Source organism: Aulonocara stuartgranti (genome assembly GCF_965226115.1).
Source record: "Aulonocara stuartgranti genome assembly, chromosome: 6".
Lineage (NCBI taxonomy): Eukaryota > Metazoa > Chordata > Actinopteri > Cichliformes > Cichlidae > Aulonocara > Aulonocara stuartgranti.
In genome coordinates this window covers 12,657,848-12,684,497 of record NC_138944.1, presented here as the reverse complement: position 1 = coordinate 12,684,497, position 26,650 = coordinate 12,657,848, and the positions used below count along the sequence as shown (strand labels likewise).

The 26,650-nt window shown below is 39.6% G+C and overlaps 1 protein-coding gene across 1 annotated transcript; it reads left to right on the top strand.

The window, feature by feature from the left end:
* Positions 1-19,995: 19,995 nt before the first annotated feature.
* LOC309708415 (N-acetylneuraminate-9-phosphate synthase-like) lies at positions 19,996-25,649 on the top strand. Its single transcript, XM_082536442.1, has 6 exons — positions 19,996-20,425; positions 20,502-20,717; positions 21,278-21,377; positions 21,789-21,943; positions 23,616-23,882; positions 24,802-25,649. The coding sequence occupies exons 1-6, from the start codon at positions 20,294-20,296 to the stop codon at positions 24,985-24,987; spliced, it is 1,056 nt and encodes a 351-aa protein (XP_082392568.1). The 5' UTR covers positions 19,996-20,293; the 3' UTR covers positions 24,988-25,649.
* Positions 25,650-26,650: the final 1,001 nt, after the last annotated feature.

The following is a 26,650-nucleotide window of genomic DNA, read 5'->3' as shown; positions in this document are numbered from 1 at the left end:
CTGCCAGCGTTACTCTCGTTAAAATGACGTTAATGCCATAACTGCATAACGCTGCAAATCTCCGTTAGCGAGTTAGTGCGGATCACCCTGTGCGTGGGGCTGCACAATGTCAACGTGTTAGCACGTTAAAGCATTAGCGCTGTAAATGTGTGAAAGGTTTCTGCACTTCTTTATAAACAAGGTAGCCTCGGCTAGGGCGCAGATTATTTTGCCCACATCTGACCCCTCTGATCTTCCAATTTGCTCAGCTGTCTTTCAACAGTTTGAGTCGGTTACTCTTGCTCAGCTACAGGAGGTGGTGGATCATTTAAAGCCTGTAGGCTCACCTTATGATCCTATCCCTCCCCTTTTTCTGAAAGAAGTTTTTTCTACCATAGGTCCAACTATTTTAACCATTTTAAATAGCAGCCTTACTTCAGGTGTGGTTCCAAAGAATTTCAAAGATGCAATTGTGCAACCACTTCTTAAGAAACCTGGGCTAGATACAAACACAGCGTTTGAGAACTTTAGACCAATATCTAAGCTGCCCTTTTTACATAAAGTCTTGGAAAATATTGTATATGACCAATTGATCTCATACTTGAATGCACAAAATGTTCAGGAGATTTTTCAATCTGGTTTTAAAGCAATGCATAGCACTGAATCAGCACTTTTAAGAATTTTTAATGATATATTTTTATCATGTGATTCTGGTGAAAGTGTCATTCTTATTTTACTCGATTTAACTGCTGCATTTGACACTGTAGACCATGAAATTTTAATCTCACGTTTGGAGCAGTGTGTCGGTATAACAGGTGTGGCTCTGAAATGGTTCAGGTCTTACTTAACAAAACAAACCTTTTCAGTTCGCTTAGGAAACTGTGAGTCCTCCCGTGCTCCGTTGTCTCATGGAGTACCACAGGGTTCCATTCTGGGCCCTATCCTGTTTTCACTTTATTTACTTACATTGGGCTCAATTTTTAGAAAACACAGACTCTCGTTTCACTGTTATGCAGATGACTGCCAGATTTATGTTCCTCTTAGAAAGAAAGATGGGTCATCTGTAAATCGTTTACAAATATGTCTGGAGGACGTCAAGTCGTGGTTGGCGCTAAACTTTCTTTGTTTTAATGTTTCTAAAACTGAAGTAATGGTGTTCAGACCTGCCTCCACTGCTGTTCCGTATGTTGATTTGCAATCCCTGAAATCATTCTGTAAACCAGAGATTGTTAATCTGGGTTTTAAAATGGATCCTGAGTTTAAGCTTGAAAGCCAGATCGGGTTGGTTGTAAGGTCTAGTTTCTTTCATCTGAGGCAACTGGCCAAAATTAAGCACTTTCTTACGAGACAGCAATTTGAAACAGTAATCCACGCTTTTGTAACCGTTCGGCTGGATTACTGTAATTCTCTTTATTTTGGGGTGAGTCGATCTTCTGTTTTTCGACTGCAGTTAGTCCAGAATGCTGCTGCACGCCTTTTAACTGGCACTCGTAGATATGAGCATATCACCCCAGTTTTATATTCACTTCATTGGCTGCCCGTGCATTTTAGGATCCATTTTAAGCTGCTTTTATTTGTTTTTAAATGTTTGTCCAATGCTGCCCCTGTGTACCTCTCTGAGCTTCTTCATCCATACATACCTTCCCGGTCCCTCAGGTCGGCAGACCAGCTCCTCCTGAGCGTGCCCAGGACTAATCGTAAGCTCAGAGGGGATCGGGCGTTTGCTGTGGCAGCACCAAAATTGTGGAATGAGTTGCCTTTACATGTTAGACAGGCACCTTCCTTATCTGTTTTTAAATCACGTCTTAAAACATATTTATTTACCTTGGCTTTTAGCACAGCAGGACTTGTTGATGTCTCTTAATACGTTTCTTATTAATTATATTATTTTTAATTTTAAGATATTTTATATGTAATTTAAACTGTTTCCTCTCTGTTTTATATTTGTAGCACTTTGGTCAACATTGTTGGATGTAAAGTGCGTTATAAATAAAGATGCTATGCTATGCTATGCTACATAATACATCTTGTTAGGGTGGACAAGGTTAAGAATTCGGCTTTCAAATTAATTGAAACTTTGTCTGGAATCATTTAAGCAAATATAATTATGGTGCTGTAACTGGGTTTCTGTAAAGCAGAGTACATCAATATGTTGATCAATTATTAAATCATATACCAACAGGGACTTAAAAGAGAGAGACCCCATGTTTAATAGTCCACATTTAACTGTTTTACTCTTTGGTGCCACAGAATAAATTTCAACAGGTTTTTAGAAAACGAGCTGCTCTATCCAAAGTGGGATGGATTCCGTCTCACTTAACAAGACAAGGTTTTCCCCAGAAAGTTATCCAATTATCTATAAAACCCACATTTATTTTTGGATGCCACTCAGCCAGCAACATGTTACGCCTTGTAAGACTGGGGAGGGGACCGATGAAAAGTATCCAAATTGTTTTGGATTTAAAAAAAAAGGAAGTTGCGCCCCGGGCGCAATTGACCCGTATTAACTTTGCATATGTTGTTATGCATGTGTTGCAGTGCTCTGCGTTTTTTCTTTCTTTTTCAGTGTTGTTATCCTTGCAGTGATTGCATGTTCTAACTGCGTATATTTGTTGATGTGCACTGTTGAGACTCCGCCCACTTCTAATCACTAATTGGACATACCTGGGAAGGCACATACCTGTGCCTTCCCGGGTCGGTCACGGCCCTGGCGGAGCGCCGAGAAGACGATCAGACTTGACTATCTAGAGGAAGTAAAAGTCGGAAGGCACAGAGGTGAATAAAAGGGCCTGGCAGAGCAGAGAGAAGGCGAGAAATGGAGTGGTAGCTGGTGGCAGGCAGTTGTCGTGGGGAGCAGCACAGAAGCCAGAAGAGGCAGCCTGGGAGGTGAGAGGACAGAGGACATTCTGAGAGAGTGGAGTGCGACTGGTGGTGGTGGCAGGTTGTGGAAGGCCCGGCGTCCTGGGCTGAGACAGAGATGAGCAGAACCAGAAGATATTTTGCCAGCGGCTAGACCCGAGGACAAGGAAACGAGAGCCCTGGTACACGCTTGAGCCTAAGGCAGAGGCGGGCGGAGTTTGGAGCGCTGCCCTTGTGGGTGGGTGCCGGAGAGGAGTGATGTAGAGCGGGTGTTGGGAGGACGCCACCGGCTTCACAATGTAAGTAAAGGAAATCAAGGTATCTAAACCAAGGGCGTAGATTTGTGCAGAAAATAGGTTCAAATGTTAAACAAATTTCTTCCAGTGAGTGAATGTTGCATATAATTTAATGTTTGCTTGATGCATAAAGCTAAAAGATTAAAACTAATAAAACGAGTTTTAAAAAGACTTTTCCATTTGATTACATTTTGTATGATGGATTAGGCAGAAAAAGTATAATTGGGCTGAGAGATCTATCGCTTTATCACCTGTTCAGGTTGTAAATCATGTGGGTTTTTTTTTTTCAAAAGTAACTAAGTAATTAATTACTTTTGAAAAACGTAATCAGTAAAGTAACGGGATTACTTTTTTGGGGAAAATAATTAGTTACTGATTACGTTTTTCAAGTAACTTGACCAACACTGATTAGCACTAAGGGAACACTGAATGACCTGGTGGGTTTTGTCCATAAAACTACTCATCTAAGATTACCACAAAGTAAAAGATCTTTCAGTAAAATTATGCAACATTTTAGGCACACTATACAAACATTACTGATGAGTGCCTCATCAGTAATGTTTTCAGACCCCACGGCATCTTTTGCTACTCAAGTTAAACATGATATATAAATCACTTAAATAACTTAAAAATGTTATTGTTTGGCTTTTTTCAGTGTTTTATTTATTCTTGAGTAAATCTGTTTGGCTGAGATTAAAGTTATAGTTTTCACACAGCTGAATAAAATGTCAAACAGAAAACGGATTAAACAGAAGTGTGAGATGGTAGAGAATTTACTCCAATGTCCTGTTATATTTTATATAGCAAGGAGCCAACAGCTGAGTTTATTACAGCGGTGATGCAAATCTGAAGGCTAGACCGTCCCATTTCACATCCTCACACTTCCAGCCTTCTCGGTCTTCAGAGGTCCTGGCCCATGTAGACCGCGAAGGCCAGGTCCTCTGAAGGATGCAGCCCCTGAATTGAGACACAGCTATAGTGACGGTCTAGCCTTTGAATATCAAGCCAAGAAAGAAATAAGTACTTAGTTTCCAAATACGCCGGTTTGTCCACTTGCAGGCCAAAGTGTCGTGTTTGTTTTATTTTTGTGAAATGTATTTTGTAAGATGTTTTAGTGTTGAAATATAATTTTATTGTACATTTATGTTCACCAGTTCTACGTTATACCTGTGTATGTTAAAAGGAGTACAGTAAACATCTGTAAAGAAGAACTCTTGTGTCTCTCATGTATGTGTACAAACCAGCACAGGCATCTTTCTCACAGCCTCTGGCATGGATGAGGTACAAGAAAAAATGAATCCTGTGTGCAGCAAATTTCACTTCAACCCACAGAGGACAGTATGGTACTGAGTATTGATGCACTGCCATATTCCTTAAAGCTGCAATGAAAGAAAACATGTTTTAAATACAGAGATCCAAACTACAGGAAAAACCTTTAGACTTAAGCCATTGCAGTCAAGAGGTTCTGCTGTGTTGTGGGTGGAATTTTAAATATATGGTTTGTGTTGATTATCCTCCTGGACAAGAAGGTTTAATGCAATTCAATGAATGAATAATATGATCTTTTAGTCCCACAGGTGGGAAATTTTGTTTCGTTAGCAAAAGTGCAAAGTTATGTAGCAGAAATTAGAAAACACTGGAATGGAGTAGAATAAAATACTATGTACAATAGAATAGAAATGCTATATTCAACTGAGTAAGATAATAATTACTTTTATCCTACGTTGAAGCACCTCTGTACTGGTCGTTGTGGTGACTTCCAAGATAACAATCCCAATCCATACAGCACAATGAATCACACAATTTATTGAGAATGATGTAAATCCTATGCAATGATCTATGCAGTCAACAAATCATAATCTATCTAAACAACTGTGAAAGATATTGGCAATATCTTTTGCAGAATACTGTTCAGGCCTTCCAGTAGAACTAGAAGTACAACTAGTAGAGATTTAAACACTCAGTGCCGAGACACATAGCCATTATACCAGATATACTCCATCATAGCTTTTTTTTTTTTTTGTTATGTGTGAATTTTTCAGTGTGTATACATGTATCTGATATCTATAGATAGCTGTGGAGTTCATTCATGAGCTGTATGTGAGAGAGAACTGGAGAAAACAGCCAAAAAAGGTACAAGGCTTTTCATTGAAAACCTCAAATCTTATCTGAACTGACGTGGGGAAACAACAAATCTGCAGTTTGAAGCGCATTTTATAGCTGATCCCACCTTGTGAGAGTAGTTCTTGGTGTGAAAAACAAAAACCTCTTATCTTTGATGTAGACTGCATGTGAAAGCTGAAAAAGTGTGAAGCATTAAAAAGTACAACAGTAAGATGTAGAGCTAAATTACAAATACTGCAAAACTGAATTTTTTATTTCTTTTAAAATACCACCCAAATCTTCTCTTGTCTGCTCTGTTATGATGGGCTAATTTTTATTATTTTAAGTACACACCCATGTTCATCTGGATCACATAATACATCTTATAATATCAGGACCACCTATGGCAGGCGCCACATCCGACTCTTGAGTCCTTATACTGCAGCTCGGCGTGGTTTGGAAAAATAAATTAAGTATTTAACTGAAGTGTCTGGTTCTTTTTTTTATTTTATTTTTTTTTACTTGTAGTTCTAAATTAGATCATTGTAATCTTATAATATATAAATAGAATACTTTCTTTTATTTGTATGGAGAAATGTAACAAAAGAAAAATATTTGATGAAACTAGAATATATTATGATGCCTGGGCAGAGAGTTGCCTATCAGTATGCCTAATTTGTGGATTGTCGATGTTCAGATCCACAAAGTAAGTAGCTGTTCTCCACCATAAACTATGTTAAAAACAAACACTGCTCAGACCTCACAGATGACAGCTTACAGTCCTGCGTAAAGATAAAAGCCCCGATTTGCAGATTGTGTGCGCAGAGGTTTAGGGGCAAAAGTCCCATTGTAAACATACCACGGTAGACTCGACGATGTTTGCACGAACACGCCTAGCAGCATTTCTTTATTGACCACTTTTCTCACACAGTTGCTGTGCACACAGCTGGCTTTAGCTCTTGGGTCTCTTTGGGTGTTAAACGTTGCTTATCTTTGACCTATGGTGATTTCCACTGGGATGCAGTCCATGGAAACCAAACACTGTGTCTCCAAGGAGCGCAAGCAGAACACCACCTTCCTGCGGTACACCAGTGCCTACCCTTTGGACCCTAAAGTGGTCAATCTCAATGTGATCAAGGTGTGCGCTTAGTCATCACAATGACAGATTATGTGCTTTTATTGTAGTATGTAATAGTAGTAGTAAAAAAGGGAATGTTGCGGTTACATGAAGGTTCACTCTCCCTGTTGAGGCAGGAAACCGACAGTTGCATATGAAAGTTTTATTGATCTTAGGTTAGGGCAGGTGTTAGGAATTTCCCCAAATATTTCATGGCCTTTAGTTTCACCACTCAGATTAACACTGTCCTTGGTGACATCTACTCATGGTGCTTTCTTAGATAATGAAAGACAAAGCAAACTATTCACAAACTGTCACAATGTGAACATTGCAAGACCTTAGCCTAAGGTCATGAGGTATCAACTGTCAGCTACAGATCCACAATGTATAAAACAAATCTCATGTTTTCTTTACTGTGCCCTAATTTATACATTTCTATAAATTTTGACATTGTTCTGCTCTAGTACTGTGCAGTTTGGGCTCTTTGTACTTGACTCTTCACAAATAGTTTAGTCTCTGGTGCTTTTTTAAAGATTTATTTTCCTCTACGGTTATACCATTAATAGGTTGTATTATTAAAAATAAAAATGTTTCAGTTTTCTGCATGGGGAAAAAAACAGAGCCAAAACGAGTGCTACCCTTGCCTGTTATAAAGGTCAATTGGCTTAGCATGCCTTCTTAAAAGAAACCCCGACTATGACAAGTTACTCTAAATATGTTACAAATTATCTCCATTACATAAAAACATACTTGAGAATAACTACAATTGTTTTGTTATTCATTAAATCTTTGTTGTTTAAAACTATTTTGGAGCCGTGGGAGCGGCCATGTTTTTTTTTCGCGCACAATGCATTCTGGGATGATGACATGTATTGGTTGTCGGCAGTATAAGCGCTTTCGTTCACCTAACCTGTTTTTGTTTTTTTTTTGTTTTTTTTTTTTAAATAGTGTAGCGGTATTAATTAACTTGCCTATTAGTGACCTGGTTACGACTTGGTAGACCAGCACTATACCGGGAGGTTAACAAGGGCTGCACAAGTGCCAAGATAGGTCTCCCCTGCATAATTGGGTTTCAGTTCGTCGGGAGCACGCGTTGGGCTCTTCAAATCACGGACAAACAGTATCCCACATTCTTGATTTTTAGTTCACAAACACTTGTTGTAATGACTAAATACTCCTGCCTTTTTGGAGATGTTAGCTCTTTATATTACAGTGGGATACAAATAATATCAGACTGATCCTGCCACGATTTGTTCCTCCTGTCTAAATTACGGACAAACAGAATCCTATTGTTGTTTATGTTTTTAAACCCATTTTGCACAGAGAGGCATTTTTTGAAAATGTATTGATAGCAATGTTGAATATTATTACACAGGAAAAAAACAACTACATGTAAAATAATTACACCGTGACGCCTCTGCCTTTCTAAATAGAGGGGCAGTAATTGCGCGTGTAAAAGCGTGTATGTAAGCGTGTAAAACCTGTCAGATTGACAGTATTTTGTCTCTATCTGCCATTCTGCAATTCATCTCGTGTAATGGGGGGCGCAAACATTTTTCTTGTAAAACAAAGTGGGGCCTAGCAAAAAAAGTTTGGCAACCACTGATCTAAACTAAGTACTGGTTGACTATTTTCATCCTCTCTCTCGGTTTGCTCTGGTTCAAACTGGAAAGATTGAACAGAAGCCATTTCCAGTGCGCTGCTAACTGTGAACTCGATGCGGTGCAGCCGTAAGACGTCACTACCCAGAGTGCATTGAGAAGTAATTAGTGATGGGATTTCTGGCTCTTTTTAGAGAACCGGCTCTTTCGGCTCAGCTCACTGAAAAGAGCCGGCTCTTTTGGCTCCGAACCGGCTCTTCAGGTTGTTTTGTTGCTTTAAATAATTAATTATCAACAACAATATAAAATTATGCACAAAAGGAATTAGTAATGTAAAAAAATGTGGTTTTCTTTATGTATGTTTATATATAAATATTTATGGGGGCCTCTAGAGACGAAGCATGTACAAACTCCAAAACACATTTCTAGCGTTAACTGAACTTCCAAAACAGAGCTACCTAGATAACTTAAATTACACAATTGAAATTCATACGTCTATTGTTTTTGTATTAATACATAAACACTCATATATTCAAATAATTAAAAAAAAAAAAACTTCATTTACCTGTTACTACCACACACCCAATCTGATTGTTGATACTTCCTGGCTTGTGTAGCCACTAGGTAACAAAAACTCAACATGGCCCCTAGCATCCTGGAGCACTCCTGTTGTGTTTTTGAGTTTGTACGTGCTCCGGAGTTTGTACGTGCTTTGTCTCTAGGGGCCACTGTAAATATACTTTGATTTATTCACTCCACATAAAATGTAATAAATAAATTATAAAATACACAAACCAACTATTCACGTTTCATACATTTCAACTTTTAACTACTTAAATTTTCAGCTTTTTCCTTTTAGACAAATTTAAAGTGAAACAACACAAAACACTGCAAACCACAACACAATAAAATCTAAATTAAAATATGGAAAAACAGGGGGGAAAAAGAACGCCCAGATCTTTAATTAAGGCAAAGGTTGGCATTTAGAAATATTAATATCACACTCAACTGACTGCGTTTTATCTTCCCATTGCACTGATGGGTGGACAGTTCTTAGGTGCCTGTGCATGTTGTTTGTGGAGCCGGCTCTATATGATGTAATTTTCTTGTAGACTCTACACTCTGCCTTTGTTTTGTCAATAAGATTGAAATGGTTCCAGACTTTGCTTCTTTTCTTGATGTCACTCATTTTCTTTACTGTACCTTTCCAATGTGACGGTGTTGTCACATTGGAAAGGTACAGTAAAGAATATCAAGATACCATTTTAAATGTCCTTTTTTTTTCTTTTTTTTTTTTTTAAACATTAAGAGTCTAGGTCTTGCTCTCAGTAAATTAGACAGAACAGTTAGCTCAACAGTTAGTTAAATCCATTCCTTAAATTTTATATGACATTACACTATCACAAAGCTTTGTAAGGTACTATTGTTTGGACAGAAGGAACCTGACAATGAAAGACTAAACAAAACCAGTGTTTTTGTTGAGCAGTATCTACACTCAGATTTTATGTTTAGATGTTAAATTGTGTGATAATGTGTGACCGTTACAATCATACAACGGTCATACAGGCATTCCATGCAAAAAACAATAGTGATAGATTTTTGTCAGGTCCATCCATTAATTTTTAAAGCACCTTTTGAATTTTCTGTCCCAATTTTCTTGTGTCTCTTCCAGCCATCACTGGGCAAGAGGCAGGGTACAGCCTGGACATGTTCCCAGTGCGTCACAATTAGTGATTAGTGTCAGTCGCGAACGAAACTGCTCAGAATCGGGTCTTTGAAGTGAACAAAGGGCGCCAGCTCCTTATTGGGAGCCGTGTTTATTTTATTTTTTTTATTTTTTATTTTTTCTCACCCTCTCTCTCTCTCTTTTTTTTGCTTCACGGCGCATTGTGTTTTCGCTGAGCAGAGGGGGGAAAGGCGGTGGTTACACTCGCAGTAGCACAGGAACAGAGCCGGAGGGAAAGAGAGAGAAAGAGACAGCGAGTTTTTGTGTTTCATGTTAAATTTGTTTAAAAGGAAAAAGCTGAAAATTTAAATAGTTAAAAGTTGAACTGTGACTAGTTGGTTTTTGTATTATATGATTTATTTATTACATTTTATGTGGAGTGAATAAATAAAAGTATATTTACGGTGGCCCCTAGAGACAAAGGTGTCAGGGGTAGACATTTGTTCAAACACAAGTAAGAGAAATAAGACACTGCAGACCGACTCGGAGAGTATTAGAAACGTGCACACGGGTGAATGCCTCTGAGAAGACACACACACCAAGTGCAGGCTCGGTTGCTTTATTTATAGTGAAAGTAAGTTTACATAGTACTTCCTCTTTTAACAGAAAGGGGAGAGGTCAGGCATTATCTCAGCTTATCTGACCTTGCACACATACACTGAAAATAACAATGCAGAAGTATATCATGCTTATCTGACATCACACACTGAAGTAAGGAATGCATTATGTTCTCTTTAACAATAAGCTTGGTTATGTGAAAATATATGAACACATAAAACATAAGGCACACTTGATTATATTGTATTATAGAGATTTGGTTATATTGTATAATGTAGAAAATCTCTTGACAAAAGGAGATAAAAACTCCAAAACATGTACAAAACACAACAGAAGTGCTCCAGGATGCTAGGAGCAGTGTTGAGCTTTTGTTACCTAGTGGCTACACCAGCCAGCAACGACTGGATTTGGTGTGTGGTAGTAGCAGGTAAATGAACTTTTTTTTTTTTATTATTTGAATATATATGAGTGCTTGTGTATAAATACACAAACCATACACATACAGTACAGGGAGTGCAGAATTATTAGGCAAATGAGTATTTTCAAATCAAATCACTTTTATTGTCACATCACATGTGCAGGTACATTGGTACAGCACATGTGAGTGAAATTCTTGTGTGCGAGCTTCACAAGCAACAGAGTTGTGCAAAATACAATAATGTAAACAAGCAAAATAAGCAAAAATTTTGTCTACATCATCCTCTTCATGCATGTTGTCTTACTCAACAGCCTACTACCAATTAAGCATATTAGGTGATGTGCATCTCAGTAATGAGAAGGGGTGTTGTCTAATGACATCAACACCCTATATCAGGTGTGCAGAATTATCAGGCAACGTCCTTTCCTTTGGCAAAATGGGTCAAAAGAAGGACTTGACAGGCTCAGAAAAGTCAAAAATAGTGAGATATCTTGCAGAGGGATGCAGCAGTCTCAAAATTGCAAAGCTTCTGAAGCATGATTTTTTTTTTTACTATTTAATTTGTAAAAATGTGTACACACACACACACACACGTAGGAAAATATTTAGTATACACATCCAGAAATGCATACACTATTATATATTGTACATATATTTATTAGTTTCAGGTTGGCCATTCTTGTATTTTGCTCGTTTGTGTTGTTGTGTTTGCACATCTCTGTTGCTTGTGGGGCTCGCACACAAGAATTTCACTCGCATGTGCTGTGCCAGTGTGCCTGCACATGTGATGTGACAATAAAAGTGATTTGATTTGATTTGATCATCGAACTATCAAGCGTTTCATTCAAAATAGTCAACAGGGTCGCAAGAAGCGTGTGGAAAAACCAAGGCGCAAAATAACTGCCCATGAACTGAGAAAAGTCAAGCGTGCAGCTGCCAAGATGCCACTTGCCACCAGTTTGGCCATATTTCAGAGCTGCAACATCACTGGAGTGCCCAAAAGCACAAGGTGTGCAATACTCAGAGACATGGCCAAGGTAAGAAAGGCTGAAAGACGACCACCACTGAACAAGACACACAAGCTGAAACGTCAAGACTGGGCCAAGAAATATCTCAAGACTGTTTTTTCTAAGGTTTTATGGACTGATGAAATGAGAGTGAGTCTTGATGGGCCAGATGGATGGGCCCGTGGCTGGATTGGTAAAGGGCAGAGAGCTCCAGTCCGACTCAGACGCCAGCAAGGTGGAGGTGGAGTACTGGTTTGGGCTGGTATCATCAAAGATGAGCTTATGGGGCCTTTTCGGGTTGAGGATGGAGTCAAGCTCAACTCCCAGTCCTACTGCCAGTTTCTGGAAGACACCTTCTTCAAGCAGTGGTACAGGAAGAAGTCTGCATCCTTCAAGAAAAACCTGATTTTCATGCAGGACAATGCTCCATCACACGCGTCCAAGTACTCCACAGCGTGGCTGGCAAGAAAGGGTATAAAAGAAGAAAAACTAATGACATGGCCACCCTGTTCACCTGATCTGAACCCCATTGAGAACCTGTGGTCCATCATCAAATGTGAGATTTACAAGGAGGGAAAACAGTACACCTCTCTGAACAGTGTCTGGGAGGCTGTGGTTGCTGCTGCACGCAATGTTGATGGTGAACAGATGTCTGTGATGGTTCTCAGTCATCCAGGTCATTGTAGTCAAAGGAGCTTGCAAAGAAAAGCGTCTGGACTTCTTTAAGTTACTTGAAGACGTTTCACCTCTCATCAGAGAAGCTTCTTCAGTTCTAAGGTCAAGATAAGATAAGATAACCTTTATTAGTCCCACACGTGGGAAATTTGTTTTGTCACAGCAGGAGTGGACAGTGCAAAAGTTATGAGGCAAAAATTAGAATACCCCTCTCACCCCCATTCTCTGCGACCTGCTGGAGCAGGGGGGCTAGGAGGAGGAGTTGGCCGTCCGACTGCGGTCTGGAGTGTGGAGCCTTCCTGCTGCTGCGGAGTCGGGGGGGTCTGCCTCCCCCCACCGCAGGGAAAAGGGAAACACCACCTGGGTCTGGGTGCAGTTCTCCCCTCCAGGGGCGGGGGCACCTAGACCTGGTTTGTAGAGTACGCTTGGGGAGTGTGATCGTGTGTACAACGTCTCTTTATGTCTGTCTCCAGGTTGGTTGAGTGTGGAGTAAGTGCATATGAGAGCATGAGGGGGGGAATGGATGTTTGTATCTGTGTGTGCCTGTATATCTGTGTCTATATGTCAGGTTGGGTGTCAGGCGCCACCTCTCTGGGGACATCTCAGGCCCTCCAAGGTTTGGAGGCCTATCTCCCCCTACCACCACTTCCCCTGCCAGTGGCGGACACCCTCAGACATCGGTGCATTGGTGGTTCTTTGTGTCCGGGGATGGGCGTCCAGGTACACACCGGCTCACTCCTTGGCGGCCGCTTATCGGGGCCTGGAGCCTGGGGCTCGCTCGGGCCACTTCGGAGGTGGGGTGCCCCCGGCCTCTCGGCCTGGGGCTCGGTCACTCAGGCGCAGCTGGCTGCCGGCGGAGCTCACGGGCGCGTCACTGCAACTCCCCCTGGCTTCTGCTCCACGGCTGCTGAGTGAGCCCTCATCTGGGACTCTCCTCAGCTCTTTCCGGGACAGTGGCGCAGCTGCCCCTCTGTTGGTCTTCCTTGGTCTCTTGTGTTCTGGGGGCCTCTGGATGTCTGGAGTTTTGATCTCCTCCACACCTGCTTCATGCCCTGGAGGACGGGTCTGTGGCCCCCCCACACCCTCTAGCAGATTATTACATGAAGGAACCTTTTAAAAAACAAAAAACAAGCGCGTCCATGCTCACAGGTGTACACACGGGTGATCACACCCACAAACTACACCCTTTTTGGCTCCTACCTCAAAGCACACTGTGTTCTGTTCTGCTGCACAATAATGTTTAACATTTAGTATTTACTGTCATATTCCCATATATCATTGTGATGTTGTTTATTCTATTACTCTTGTTCTCTTCTGCTTGCTTTCTTTTTTCTTTCTCAGCAGGTGATCCAGGTGATTGATATATGCATTTTTTTTTCTCTGCCCGTTCTGTTGGTTTTTGTCTTTTGCCCTTCTCCCCCGTCCCTCTTCTCAGCTGTTTCTCTTTCCCTCTTTCTTTCTCCCCTTCTTTCCCCCAGTCAAGTCTGTCCCGTATTCAGTAAGTGAAAATAAAATAAACAATAAAAGGTGAATCAAATGGACCATTACGGCAAGGCTGGGATGGTCAGTTTGGTAAAGTAAATCCGTTGGGCATCTTTCTTTGCCTTTAGACAACAATTCTGATGGCAAAAGAGCCAAACGGGACAGGCCAAAAAAAAAAAAAAAAGGAAATTGGAATCAGATAAGAAAATTGCAATTGGTGCATCACTAATTTTCCAGTCTTTGACCACTTAAGCTAACTAGCTGTGGATTTTAACTTCACATCTAATGAGCAGATATAAAAGTTAGTTGCAAAAAAAAAGTGAACAGAATGTGTCCTATTCTCACAACATGAAAAATCAGTTTTTAAAAAAAAGGCTCTGTAGTTTTCCAATTAAGACAATAAAGACTCACACAGGAAAAAAAAAAAACAAAAAAACAAAAAAAAAAGAATAAATACAGTACACAACTGTACAGAATAGAATAAAATAAAATACTATATACAGTAGACTAAAATAAAATAAATATACAATAAGATAAAAATAGAATACAAATACTATATACAACTGAGTAAAAATACAACGATGACAGAAAGGATTATTGCACTTAGTATTATTGCATATGTATGGATGTGTGTGCTTGATCAGTTAAAGTCTTTATTATGGAGTCTGACAGCAGTGGGGAGGAAAGACCTGCGAAATCTCTCCGTCCCACACCGTGGGTGCCGCAGTCTCCCACTGAAGGAGCTGCTCAGTGCTGTCACAGTCTGCTGCATGGGGTGGGAGATGTTGTCCATCAGGGATGACAGCTTAGCCGCCGTTCTCCTGTCACTCACCACCTCCACTGGGTCCAGAGGGCATCCTAGAACAGAGCTGGCCCTTCGGATCACCCTGTTCAGTCAAATGGGGGAGAGTCCCAGATATAAACCTAGTGGGAGTAACCCCCCACAGAGGGACAAACGGACCCCCTGATGATCCTCTAATCGCCTGAGCCAAGGTGTGAAACTGGGTGTGGGTCCCAGTCAGCCAGAGTTTCGGGTGAGTTCACACACTTACATCCTGGGGTCAGATGGCCCAGGATGTGAGTGGGCGTTAAGGCGTCTGTGAAGGCATTCTTAAAGTCAGCAAAGAGGCACAGAAAAGAAGACCAGACACCAGCGAGGGAGGATAAGAAGGACAGACGCAACAACATTGTCATCCCCTATGTAGCCGGTGTATCAGAAAAACTCAGGAGAGTTTTCTCCAAGCATGACATCCCAGTGTATTTCAGACCCAGCAACACGCTCAGACAAAAACTGGTTCACCCGAAAAACAAAACGCCAAAACACAGACTTAACAATGTGGTGTATGCTGTACAGTGCAGCGAGGAATGCCCAGACCTCTACATTGGAGAGACCAAACAGCCACTTCACAAGCGCATGGCACAACACAGAAGAGCCACCTCCACAGGACAAGACTCAGCAGTCCATCTGCATCCTAAGGACACTCTTTCGAGGATGCCAATGTTCACATTTTGGACAGAGGGGACAGATGGTTTGAAAGAGGAGTGAAAGAAGCCATCTGGCGATCGTGGCTCAAGAGTTGGGAGTTCGCCTTGTAATCGGAAGGTTGCCGGTTCGAGCCCCGGCTTGGACAGTCTTGGTCGTTGTGTCCTTGGGCAAGACACTTCACCCGTTGCCTACTGGTGGTGGTCAGAGGGCCCGGTGGCGCCAGTGTCCGGCAGCCTCGCCTCTGTCAGTGCGCCCCAGGGTGGCTGTGGCTACATTGTAGCTTGCCATCACCAGTGTGTGAATGTGTGTGTGAATGGGTGGATGACAGGTTGTGTAAAGTGCTTTGGGGTCCTTAGGGACTAGAAAAGCGCTATACAAATACAGGCCATTTACCATTACCATCTATGTCCACTGTGAGCGACCATCTTTGAACAGTGGCGGGGGTTTACGACACCAACTCTCTGCCATCTATAATCCAGTTTGAGATCCCTTCCCAGACGCCTTAACGCCCACTCACATCCTGGGCCATCTGATTTCAGGAATTCGCATGATAAGGTGGGGCCAGGTTTCACAATGAACACACCCGAAACTCTGGCTGATTGGGACCCACACCCAGTTTCACACCTTGGCTCAGGTGATTAGAGGATCATCAGGGGGTCCGTTTGTCCCTCTGTGGGGGGTTACTCCCACTAGGTTTATATCTGGGACTCTCCACCATTTGACCTTAGAACTGAAGAAGCTTCTTGGATGAGAGGTGAAACGTCTTCAAGTAACTTAAAGAAGTCCAGACGCTTTTCTTTGCAAGCTCCTTTGACCATGGTGAACAGATCAAAACACTGACAGAATCCATGGATGGCAGGCTTTTGAGTGTCCTTGCAAAGAAAGGTGGCTATATTGGTCGCTGATTTGTTTTTGTTTTGTTTTTGAATGTCAGAAATGTATATTTGTGAATGTGGATATGTTATATTGGTTTCACTGGTAAAAATAAATAATTGAAATGGGTATATATTTGTTTTTTGTTAAGTTGCCTAATAATTATGCACAGTAATAGTCACCTGCACACACAGATATGAATGAATGAATGAATGAATGAATGAATGAATGCTTTATTGGCCATATGCAGGTTGCCCCACAGAGGAATAGGACCCCCCCCGACTTACACACACAACAACAAGACAACACAAGGGAATACAGTTGGAGACCGGCAGCGTTGGGAGAATAACACTGAAAAAATTACACAACATTGGGAAAAGTACAAGAGGAAAAAAAGAGACCTCTTCACACGCTGGGCAACCTATGGGAGGACAGCATGAGAACAGGAAACAAAAAAACTCCTCTGCACAGAGAGCACATTAATGTCCACATCACAACATCAGAGCACATGACAAGCCACAGGGGATGGATAGGGGGGTGGGGGGTGATTCGAAGGAACACAGCAGTCGTCCTGCACCATGCTATCATTTCAGCGCGGCACGCAGACCCGCTGCCTTCCCCCGCAGGAACAAGCATCGAAGGCGTTTGGAAGGGAGGGGGATGAGTGCGTGCTTATCAGTGTAAGTGTATGTGTGTGCGTGTCCATAGTTCAGCTGAGACAGTGTCCTTCGCTGTATCAGGCTAAGTAAACAGTCCTCCAGCCGATCCAGGTGTCCTTCATGGGATGGGAAGAATAGTCATCACACAGTCGTTATCAGGGAGTTGTTTTGGTGGGCTCCAGCCTTGGGCCTAGCAGCTGGCGCCGTAGTGTCCAAATGTAGAATATTGTTGATTTCTCCTTTATGCGAGCAGCGAATTTAGCACTCTGACACTGGGGCCTCGATTTCCCGTTGGAGCGCTGCGAGCCTCCCCATGATGGTATCAAGCTTCTGTTCCGTGGTGTTGTCATTCTTTTGGTTCTGAGACCCCACAGCTGCAGTGAGCCCCCTAAAATAACTAAAACTAAAAACAAACAAAAAACTACTTCCAAAAACATTCAGCTTTGATATTAATGAGTTTTTTTGGGTTCATTGAGAACATGGTTGTTGTTCAATAATAAAATTATTCCCCAAAAATACAACTTGCCTAATAATTCTGCACTCCCTGTAGGGTTAAGCCTTAGATTTTTGGCATAGTTGATGGAAGCTACTTTTTTACCACAATAGACACCTGTTTATCCAGTTTGAAGGAACTATCCATAAAAACTCCAAGATTCCTAACAGCATCAGTGAGGTGAATAGCAACCTCACTAATTATCCATAACTGTAAATCTGCAATTCTGTATATATTTTTACATAAACATCTTAATATTGCATACTCTGTATATATTATCACTGTGACAGTGTTGCAACTACTTGCACTTTAAATTCTTATTACACCCACACATTGTTTTACCTATTTAATACTTTGCTTTTAGTTAGACTTTCATTGCTCTGTGTAACCATTTGTGTTGGGCTGTGTACATGACAATAAACTTCTTGAACCTTGAGATAAGCTTATCTCTGCAACACTTTTGTGTGTGCCTGCAACTTTTGAAATTAGTTCGAGGAAGGGAAGGTTATTCCTGGAAAGGGCTGAATGCAACATGTGCATTTAAATGGTTTTGACACCACTGTAACAATACCACGGCACACCCAACTATATGGTAACACTTTTCACATACACTTTATTCTTACAGTTGCTGTTTTACAATCGGCTGCAGCTTTGCAGCTTGCAGCCGCGCACATCACCAACAAACAACAATTGCAGCAAGACCCAATTCAGACTTTAAGCCGGCGAAGCATGATTGCCGATACCGCTCAGGTGCGTCCACCAGCAGCACCGCAGACGAAGCCCCGCCACAGATTCGCATGTGTTGCATTAGTCCTTTACACGAATAGCCTGTCTTTCCTGGAACTAATTTCAAGAGTTATAGGTCCACATAAAAAATCTTGCCAAGATAAGCTTATCTTATTGTTTGATTTAATGGCAAATATAAAGCCACACCAGTTTGCTACTATTTCATGTGGCATGGTTTCAATTGTGGCAGGTTTTAGACTGGTGTTAAAGCATAACATTTCAACCTTGTCACCGTTATTTACAGCATAACCTGATATTTCATGTAATTTTAAATATATGCCTTTTAAACATGTTAAAAATCATTTTTGTAGTCTTTCTGTGATAGTTGAGCATGACGAACAGTAATAGCTGACTTAAAGTTATATGCATTGTAAACTCCCTTTACTTGCAAGGGAGCGATAGCATACACAGTGAACGTCTATGTAAGTGCGTATCAGGGCAATCTTCCTGAGCCTTTTTATAAACGTCTTTTCTAACGTTATCCTGGGAACAGATATGTGTGTGACACTCTTACAGAGAAACAATTCAGCTATATTGTGTGCTAGTACATGATCTGGGAGATTCATTCTCTCAGCTTACTAATAGGTGCCTTACTTAAAATGTCCACCCTATTGTTTTCCAGAAATACAGGGTGAATACACGGTGCTAGGCATGGTGGTCACTGACATTAAATTGTGTTTAAGTGATAATAATAGTAAATTTAAAATATAAGCTGTTTATTTTATTTTTCTTATTATATTATGTTTTATATATAATATTTCATTTTTAAATAAATGTATATAATTTATATAAATGTAAAAAACAAACAACAGTTTTAAAGCTGTTGATATAATTAAAATAAGCAAGCATTTTGTCATGAAATTGATGTTGCCATATGAGACTTTTAATTCGAAGTAAAAAGATAACAATAATGCAAAGTATATTTTACTATCCAGAGGGGTCTTTATTACTGGTTGAATTTTGGACCTCTCTCTTGAATATATAGGTAAATAGCTGAATTCAGATTATAGACAGTTGCATTGCATGTCAAGTGGTACAACCATTATAAAACTGGGAAAATATTTGCATATCATAAACTCTTTTCTTCATCTAAGGTATATGTTTACTACACCCAAAAGCTAATGTAGCTGTCCACTTAACAGTCTGTTTGAGGTGAATACACTGTAAAAAACAAAGTTTTGTTTGCTTTTCAAAAAAGGCGTTCCATCGCAGCACATGCCATCTGCTCAACGGTCTCAAATTTGCATAAAAGATAATGGTATAAATTTTTAACATGTATGAGTGCTGTGAAATTTTAGCTTCATGTATCTAATACTTTAAGATATACTTTTATGAAAAATGGTCAGTTGACCCACTGGCCTTTCTTTCACACATTAAACACTCATAAATGTTTGAGGATGAATATCTAAAAGACTATTAAAGCAGTCGGTACTCTGATGTAATTGCTTCTAGTGATCTGTAGGTTCCAAAAGTGTTGGAAACATTGCACATTTTTGTTATCACTAAATACTAGCATCGCAAAATTGTTGAACATTCATGATGCAACCCCCCTAAGATATGGCATAATCAAAAGCATTTAGTAATGCAGTACTGCAACATTTATTGGTAACCTTATTCAGTTTCATATTTTCTAATAAACCATGAAATGTATCTGTCAAACATTATCAGCATTTTGTTGAATTACTAAATTTCTTTTCTTATTTGTAATTCTTGAATTTTATGTTATAGTACACCTAAGGTGGTGAAAAGTGTGTCTGATGAAAATGTTTAGCTGAAGAGGACTTATAGAGGACGTTTTATAATAACATTCACGACTTATGAAAACATCAACAAAATTCATTTTTGAATTTCTTTTTTAATATTTTGTTCAAATAAAATGAAAACATTTGGATTCAATTGGACTTTAAAGGGTTGTTTGAGATTTGAACCAAAATATAATTAAGTGTTCAAACTTAGTGTTATGAAAAATGTTAAAAATCTGGTTTAGGTTAAGGTAGGGATAAGTAAATATGAATTCTTGCCTATGTGTCCAAAAAAAAAGTTTGTGGAGGCGGTACTTCGGGTGTATAAAGTACAACATACAGCAGTAACCACTTCCTGTCCTCTCGCAACTCGGATGCTTTGGTCGTTTGCAATCTGAATTTGAATCATCTGTTCAATTTCTCTGTTAGCAGCATGCCTCTTCAGTTTGCATTATGTCCCGGCAGAATGATCGGTGGCTCCCATCCGTGTTTCATCATTGCTGAAATTGGACAAAACCACCAGGGAGACATTCAGATTGCTAAAAAAATGATCAAGATGGCAAAGGTAAATTAAATGAAATTTTGTCCTTAAAGAGCTTTTCAAGAATATTATTTAAAAAATACTTCTCTTCTCTTCTTAGGACTGTGGTGCCGATTGTGCAAAATTCCAGAAAAGTGAATTAGAGTACAAATTCAGCAAACGAGCCTTGGAGCGCCCCTACAATTCAAAGCACTCCTGGGGGAAAACGTACGGTGACCACAAGCGTCACTTGGAGTTCAGTCATGATCAATACAGGGAACTAAAAAAGTATGCAGAAGACATCGGCATCTTTCTCACCGCCTCTGGCATGGATGAGGTATAGGATAAAAATTATGATTAATAGGAGTGTGCAGTGAATTTCACTTCAATCAACAGGGACAGTGTGGTACTCAACAATGTGCTGAGTATTGATGCAAGAACATGTTCTGTTGTGTTGTGGGGGGAAATTTAAATTTTGTAAAACCCCATCAAGGGTTAAGTGGACACAAAATCAAGGTTTATTGCAAATCAATATTAAGTTGATGTCAATAATTACATTTATCCTCTGTCCTTGTCATTGTGGTCTCTTCCAAGATAAAAAAAAAAAATACTCCACTCCATATAGCACAAGGAATCCCTCAATAATTTGAGGAAATGATGTGAATAGTATGCTATGACCTATTGAGACACCGTAACCTGTCTGAACACCTATGAGAGATAATGGCCAAAGGCAAAATCTTTTGCAGGATAATGTTCCGTCCTTCCTGTAGATCTCGGGAGATTTACACACTCAGTGCCGAGACACAATAAAGCCATTAGGCCTGATGTACTCCATCTTAGCTTTCTTTGGTTATATGATTGAATTTTTCAGTGCATATATGTACCTGACATCCATAGATGGCTGTGGAGTTCCTTCATGAGCTGGATGTGCCCTTCTTCAAAGTTGCCTCGTGTGATGCGAACAACTTTCCATATCTTGAGAAAACTGCCAAAAAAGGTACAAGGCATTTTGCGAGTACTTCAAATCACTCTCACCTAAACTGTCATGGGAAACAGCAAATCTGCAATGTACAGTGCATTTTATAGCTGAACCCACCTTGTGGGTGTAGGCCTTAGTAAAAAAAAAACAAAAAAACCCCGCAGCTCCCTGATAGAGACCTCATTTGAGCGCTGAAATAGTGGGCACCATTAAAACGTACAACAACATGACAACAAAAAATTACAAAATACTGCTACACTGCTATTTTATTTATAAATATCACCTGAATTTTCTCTTTTATTCTGAATCTGTCAGTTTCGTTTGTCTGCTCTGATTAGCTCATTTTCATTATTAAATTTAACTACCGATCTTGCATTTATGCCCATCTAAACAGTATATTGGATTACATAATACATATGTCATTGTCAGGGCGACCCATGGTGATATCCACTGGGATGCAGTCTATGGAAACCATACGGCGTGTCTACAAGACCGTAAAGGAGCACAAGCAGAACTTCACCCTCCTGCAATGCACCAGCGCCTACCCTTTGGATCCTAAAGAGGTCAACCTCAGTGTGATCAAGGTAATATTGGTGAATAATTTCCTCATACTCAGTCATCATGTTCTCTGATTATATGCTTTTATTGCAATCCATAGCAGCAAACAAGGGAACGTTCATGTTCCAAAAAAGGCAATCCCTTCAAGCAACATTCCTCAACACTTTTAGTAAAAATGACAATTCTTAGGACACTACCTGAACCTTCAGTTTCCCCATTCGGATTAGTCTTGTCCTCAGTGGCAGCTACTCATGGCATTTTTTTGTTTTGTTTTGTTTTTTCTCTCCTTTGTTTTTGGCTCTAGCTGTTGCTGCACACATGAAGTTTGGTTTTAGTTAGTTTCTTAAGCATAGGAAGATTTCCCATTGCCAATTATGTTAATTAAAAAAATTCTGTCAGACAATTCTATTTTATAATATATTTTCAATTTTTCACTTATCTTATTTATTCTTTTTTTTCTTTTCTTTTCTTTTTTTTTAAAAATGTGGCAGCAACTGACACTTCTAAGAAGCCATTTGACCTCACTCATAGCTACTCTCTGGTGATCTGCTCCCACAGTGCAAGGAGGACTCACAGTTCTAACTCTTGTGTTATCACTTCCTCAGGAATCTTCTTGAATCACTCTTCGCACCACTAATTATATTTAGCATCTATCAGCAATCACAACACTGGAAATGCTTTTAACAGATCAAACACAATAAATGTGAGATTAATAATAAAGACATTTAGTAAAAGTAATTATTTGTAGTTCTACTCTGGTACTGAGCCGTTTAGCCTTTTGCACTTGACTCTTTGCAAAAAGTTTAATCTCCAGTGCCTTTTTAAAGATTTATTATTTTCTGCAATTATACCATTAATTGCTCCTATCATTAACGATACAGATTTTGCATCTTTGTGCAATTAAAGAAAAGACTGCCCAAATGTATGCTAGCTTAGCCTCTTATAAGGATCGGCTGTATTAGCATGCCTTCTGAAACATACCTTCTTAAAGTTACTAATTCCAAACAGATCCCACATTATATATCCCACTGTCTATACCATGGAAAATAGCAGATCAAGGGTCTATGGAGCCTTGGCAGTTTCCAGCTGGACCAGTTAGTGACCGGTGTTGTGTCCATTCAAGTAATCACATCACTGTGGTTGCTGAGAAGGTTTTAAACTGTCTAAACAATAAAGAAAATTCTCTCTGGAATATGGTGAACAGTCCCAAAGGAAACTAAAAGTCATATGAAATGGAGCGCACTGGAGAGGTAGAGTGTGGGATTGTTTTTCCATCTCTTCATACATGGCACATTGCCAGAGATGAAGACTCATTAACCACATTAGTAGAGCAGGTCATTGTAGTAATCATTTCGAAAGTCCTTCTTGTCAACTGTAAACATCTTGTTGTCAACAAGAGAACAAGACGTACAAGCTAACACAACATTTAGCTCAACAGTTACTTAACTTCAAATCCATTCTTTAAATGTTATATGATATTACAGTGTCATCTTACACTATCACAAAGTTTTGTAGGTACTGTTTTCTAGAGAGAAGGAACCTGCCAATGAAAGACTTGAGAAACCAGTGTTTGTTTACACACTTTGCTTAGATGTTAAATTAAATTGTGTATGTGTGACCACTGTATTGTATGAAAGTGGTGGGTACACAAACAGGCAAACAAGTTTTTTACTCTGATTTTTCCATTTTTTCTGGAAGACATTCCAGGAAGAATTTCCAGATGTTCCAATTGGATATTCTGGACATGAGCAAGGCATCTACATCACTGTGGCTGCTGTTGCAATGGGAGCAAAAGTTGTGGAGCGCCATGTGACCCTAGATAAGACCTGGAAGGGAAATGACCATGAGGCATCCCTGGAGCCCTCCGAGCTGGCAGAGCTGGTCCGAGCAATCCGACTGGTGGAGACGGCAATGGGGTCACCAGTCAAGCAAATGTTACCATGCGAAAAGACCTGCCATGATAAGGTCAGTTTGATTCATTTAGGATGAACTTTAGCAAAAAGCTAAATGTTGAGACTGGAAGTCTGCATTTCAAGCTTGATTTTTTATTATTTCTCACAAGTGCCACTTCGTTAATTTAATTCAATTCAGTTTTATTTATATATCACCAAATCACAACAACAGTTGCATCAAGGCACATTATATTATAAGATAAATAACGCTACAATAATACAGAGAAAACTCCAATAATCACATAAACCCCCATAGCTGAATTAAGGTGCACTAAAAAATTACTGGGGTCCCTTTTGTACAACCACACACATTTCACATGTCTTTGTGCAAGATATTTCTCTGTTATTCTGTTCCAAATATGTCTATCTTTTTACTTTAAGTGCATATGTGCCAGAAATTAGACACTTGGTTGATGTTACATAATATAAGGTTTATAGTAAGTCTCATTTCATGTAGGGTCTATCCATCACGTTTATTTTAAAGTACCTTTTGAATTTTCTGCCAAAGGGGGCTTGGGCCTCTCCCTACCATCACTGGGCATGAAACAGGTTACAGCCTGGACAAACAGAGAGACAACAATACAATGTCACATCCATGATCAATTTAAAATCAATCATTAACCTAAGATGTTCTTGCACTTTGGAAGAAAACTCACTGTGGGAACTTGCAAACACAAATAGATTCATACATTAATAGTGCTAACAATTTCAGTGCCACGTTGTGTAATAGCAGCTTATAATTACCATAAAATACATACTTATGGTATAAATTTTATTTAGAGAAACAAAGACTAAACCTTGGCAACATTTGGCAATGTGGCAATACCTTATTTGTGAGATAGATCAAGTTGTTCCCATAAAAATGATAAATGTTTAGTATTTATATGTTGTTAATCTATCTGTGATTTCTGTATTCTTTGTTTTCTGCACAGCTGGGCAAGTCAGTGATAGCTAAGGTGGCCATTTCCAAAGGTACAGTGCTCAGCCCCGACATGTTTGCCGTGAAGGTTGGTGAGCCAAAGGGCATCCCTCCAGAGAACATGCAGAACCTAGTGGGCAAGAAGATCAAAGTGGATGTGAAGGAAGATGACAGCATCTTGGCAGACATGATAGAATGAATAACCTTCAAAACTGTTGGAATAGAGGCAGCCAGAAAGAGAGGGTTAGAAAATGTAGAAAGAAATTGGACAGGTGATGTGAACAGATAGAGAAACAACAAATAAGGGAAGAAAATATGGGCTTAAATGAAGATAAGGTGTGTATCTGGTCAAATTAATGGGAAGAGCGGAATTGTCATTCCTCTGCATAATTTGCACAAATAAAGCAAATTAAATGTGAACATGTCTGTACTTCAGAATTAGAATGCAGCTTAAGGTGCTCTATCTGTATGCTTCCATGCACTGTTTGCATGTAAAGGCAAGAATATCTGCATATTCTCATGTTAGGAATGAATGTTTACATTTATAGCATCAGATGCAAATATATCTGATATGCAAACATTTCCCCCAAAATAAGGAAACAACTGTGTATGAGATTTGTCAAAACTGACACATGCACTTTATAAGAATATACAAACACCTTCACTATTTTGTGAGTGATTTTTTTCCTGCTTCTGTTTTCCCAGCACACATTATTGGGTGATTATGGTGATATATGGTTATATAGGTTCCACACCAATCAAACACACCTTTACCACCTCTGTCATTTTTGCAGGCTTTACATTTGGAGAAATGATTATGGTCCTGGATTTTTTAATAATTATCCTTTAAATAAAAAAGTTCTGAAAACATCTAGTTTGCATCATCTTTATTCTGGAGTGATTCATCCCTTCCCATCCAAACATTTAAATATGGCAAAATGTGTCAATACAGAGGCTTCACACCAATTAGACACAGATTAATAAACCCAAGATGGTAACATTAGATATAAGTATGCAGTACTGAGTATAATTAGGTGTTAGGTACACATCAGTGTGTAATTTACAAACACAGTTTACAAAAACAGTTTATAAGTTTAAATATAATAATGACATTTTTTAACCTTAGAAACAGTGGAATCAACATTTAAACAATCGTCTCTATTAATTGTTCATGCCATCACAAAAATGGTCAAATCATTTATATGCAAAATAGTTAAATGTACATTTATAACTAAAACAAATTTTGTCAAGTTTTATAAACATTTATTGCAATCCATGGCTAATTCAGGGAGCTAATAGTTGTTAGTGAAATACAATGGGTGACCTCATCAAAAGTGAAGATCATCTATCGCTTAAGCATTTGTTAGTGGAAAGCCAGCAGTACCACAAAAGTCTCGGCTATTTTTGACATGACAAAAGAGAAAAGAAAAAAATGGAAACAGGCAAAGGACAAAGTGATAAACAGCATACAAATCTTTATTGCAAGAGTCAACCTTAACCCGCTTCAGCTTTACAGAATACTGCAATGAGAGTGTGAAGGATTGGGAGGGGTTTAGGAGAGAAGCATTGAGCAACTTAAGGCACAGGCTACTCTCAGCTTGAATATACTGAACCTCCTGCAGTTAAAATTCAACGTTAATTAGGTTATGCTTCTGTGGACTCATTTTCCACAGCAGCACAGAAGCTGAGGGGCAGCTCGTCCCACAGCATAGCTTAAAGTTCATTGTTAGCATGGAGGAATTTGGGGCAATTTGGACATTTCATAGGTTTTGCTTTAAATAGTAAACTCAAACACCACTTTAATGTTGTAAAACATCAGGTTGTAGGTAACAAAAAAAGCTAACTATTATAAATAATAAATA